This window comes from Varanus komodoensis, unplaced genomic scaffold (genome assembly GCF_004798865.1).
Source record: "Varanus komodoensis strain SLA01 unplaced genomic scaffold, ASM479886v1 scaffold273, whole genome shotgun sequence".
NCBI lineage: Eukaryota > Metazoa > Chordata > Lepidosauria > Squamata > Varanidae > Varanus > Varanus komodoensis.
Genome location: NW_025335709.1, coordinates 85,314 through 88,385, shown reverse-complemented (window position 1 = coordinate 88,385; position 3,072 = coordinate 85,314). Strand labels below are relative to the sequence as shown.

The 3,072-nt window shown below is 45.2% G+C and overlaps 1 protein-coding gene across 1 annotated transcript in view; it reads right to left on the bottom strand.

Annotated features, from left to right (window-relative positions):
- Positions 1 to 308: 308 nt before the first annotated feature.
- Positions 309 to 3,072, bottom strand: part of LOC123025537 (vomeronasal type-2 receptor 26-like) — an 8,494-nt gene continuing 5,730 nt past the window's right edge. Inside the window, exons 3-5 of the mRNA XM_044434358.1 lie at positions 2,649 to 2,876; positions 1,293 to 1,419; positions 309 to 1,204 (exon numbers count right to left, since the gene is read on the bottom strand). Coding sequence (XP_044290293.1) covers positions 309 to 1,204; positions 1,293 to 1,419; positions 2,649 to 2,876 — 1,251 coding nt within the window. The remainder of the gene's footprint in view (positions 1,205 to 1,292; positions 1,420 to 2,648; positions 2,877 to 3,072) is intronic.

Genomic DNA, 3,072 nt, shown 5'->3' with positions numbered 1-3,072 from the left:
CATTAAAAGAGGCATTCTCCTCTGATTCTGCAGACTATGTCATACATCTCAACATCTTTCTTTCATGTCATGATCTAACCTGTTATTTCTCATTAGTACTTTTTCCTTTTATGTTTTCAGCATGAACTAAGACATTCCACTACACATTTTTGGTCACATTAAATATCCATTGTGGAGCAAGCTGGGGAGTGACAGTAGTTTGGAGAGATATTCATGTAATAGTAAGTTAGTAACAATGCATACTTGTAACAGCTTTACACAATGTACTAGACAGTATAACAAGAGGAAAACAGACACATACTTTGATACTATCTCTGTCTTAGCTGCTCCTTGCAGTTCAGTTCAGGTCGCATCACAATGATATAGCATTTGGGGGAAAAAATACAGCCCAGTAACCCAGCACTGGAGACCAAGATGGAGAAGACCTCCACAGTCACCATGTCTTTGCCTTTTGTGCTCAGGTAGGTGGGAACAAAGGAGACCCACATGCTGCAAAACACCAGCATGCTGAAGGTGATAAACTTGGCTTCATTGAAAGTGTCTGGTAATTTGCGGGCTTGGAAAGCCACCACGAAGCTGGAAATGGCCAGCAGGCCCATGTAGCCTAAAACACAGTAGAACATGGTAGATGAGCCCTCATTACATTGCACAATGATTTCTTCAGGCACAGAGTGTATATCTACATCAGGGAATGGTGGAGAGGTTGCCAGCCACACAGTACAAATGCAGGCTTGAATGAGAGAGCATGGGAGAACAATGTAGTAAGCCAGCCCTTTCCCCACCCATGTCTTCAGCCTGGACCCAGGCTTTGTAGCTCTAAAGGCAAGGGAAACTATGGCGGTTTTTGCCAGGACACAAGAAACAGCCACAGAAAAGATGGTGCCAAAGGCTGGTTGTCTGAGAAGGCAGGTCACGGTGCCAGGCTGGCCAAGGAACAGCAAAGAAGAGAGGAAGCAGAGGATGAGGGAGAGAAGGAGAACGTATGCGAGCTCCCGGTTGTTGGCTCTGACTATGGGGGTATCGCTGTACTTAAGAAAAGTTCCAAGCACTACTGCTGTTATCAGGGAGAAGGAAATTGCAGCTAAAGCTAAGCTCATTCCTAAAGTATCTTTGTAAGATAAAAAAGTTATAACTCTGGGGATGCAACCATCTTTGTCTGTGTTTGGATGCTGATCTTCTGGGCATTTGAAACACTCTTTCATATCTGGAAAAGAAAGGAAAGTCCTTTTCAGAGCATTCATCTGAAAGTTCAAGCATGGCTGATGGGAATGTTGGAGGAGTAGCTGACCTACAAGTCTTATTGGAAATCTTGCCTTCTGGGCATGGATCACAATTGTAGCAGCAGAACTTTTCCCCTTCCTTTCCTTTCTCCTGAGTACCAGGCAGACAAGGTTCATTGCAGAGAGAAACAGGAGCCACCTATCCATTCAGAAGAAACAAGTGAGAACACTCTCCCAGCACTCCTAACACAGTGCAATTCCACACCACAACTTCTACCATCAGCAGAAGGCCAGTTGTGGTAGAGCTGGGAATTCTTGGGGTGTCAAGAGAGCAGCACTGCATCCTTTTAGAGACTGGATCTGAATCCCTGTGTATGCAACCATATTGGTGCTTCCAATTATTCCTTTTTGCTTCCAGCCCCTTTCTCTGTTGATTCGTCATTTTAAATAGCAACTGTCATTAGCTACGTTTCCCCTCCCAAATGAGACAGGAACTTCAGCTAGCATTAGAGGAGTCTTTATTCCTCACAGCAACAAAGTATTCATGAGTTTCAAAACACTCACACCTGAGGGGAAGTTAACCCCTTGCTCTGCCCCCTTCACTCAAAGATTTGCTTATGAACCCTTTTGGGCCAGTCTCTGCAGGTTTGGCCCCTCTATGGATGCAAGCATGCCTATTTTCTTCCCATTGAATCCCTAACTGGTCTAGCTGGCAGGTATGTCGACGGGCCCTTGCATCTTCGTCTCCTGTGGTGTCAAGTTCACCTCCCGAGAACCCCTCCCCAGCCTGTTCTCCACCGGCTTCTTTCCCACAATTGGGGGGAGGGGGGCTCTGTGGTTGTCCTTGAAGTGCTTTGATCAAGAGCTGGCTCAGGCTGTATCACTGGGTTAGCCAGACCCAATATCAGAGTGAGAACTCTGAGCCATAGTTGTTTCAGATATCCACTCCCCCTCCACCGAGTCCGAGCAACCATTCCCACCAAAGCCCTCCATCTCCCGTGAGCACCTTGGAATCTCATCTGAGCACATGGATACGAGTACAACGTGACAGGAATGTTTAGCAAAACCTTGATGTTTGGAACTGTGGTAGCTATTGAATATAGTTGCCCAAGGTGGGGTTGTGAGCTGATTCCACTCCTATGGTGTAATAAATTTTCTCTCTCCCCCCCTCTGCACCTCCCTGCACCTCCATCTTCATCAGTCCTGTCCTGGTCCCCATTCCTGTCCCTCTCCCCCTTCCCATCCCTGTCCTTGCTAAGATACATGCCAGAGACTGTATTGCAGAATTGTTTGGCTGTTCAGCATCCAACATTCATCTGCAGCTTCAAGAAAATCTCTAGGGCAGCTTAGTCAAAATGACACTTTTTCATATGAACTGATACTGGTAAGAGAAGAAACAGTCTACCAGGAGGACCCCAGAATCCATACCTGGTTAAAGTGCTGGTGCCACACAATCATAGCCTCATTTATGAAGAGTTCCTTGCCTTCAGGAGCATTGAGATCCACTCGGCCAACCTGCACTTTTTCAAAGGACTTGTTTGGGAAAGTGACCAAATTCACAATATCAAATCCTCCTTCCATTTGTCTTTTTTCATTAAATGACACCGATTCTTTGGCTGAGTTGTTAAACAAAACATTGTGAAGAAGTGCATGGAGCTATTTGAAAGAGGGAGAGAAGGACTCTGAGAGTACAATGGCATGCTTAAGATTTCATGCTTTTTATTTTTTGCCCAAGTTGTATGAATTGAGGGAAATATACAACAACGTAAGGTTGTAGAAGAGTTTTTCCTCTATGTAACATTGAGGAGCAATCTGAATATAGCTGCACTTCACTGTTCACTTTTGTTCTGTA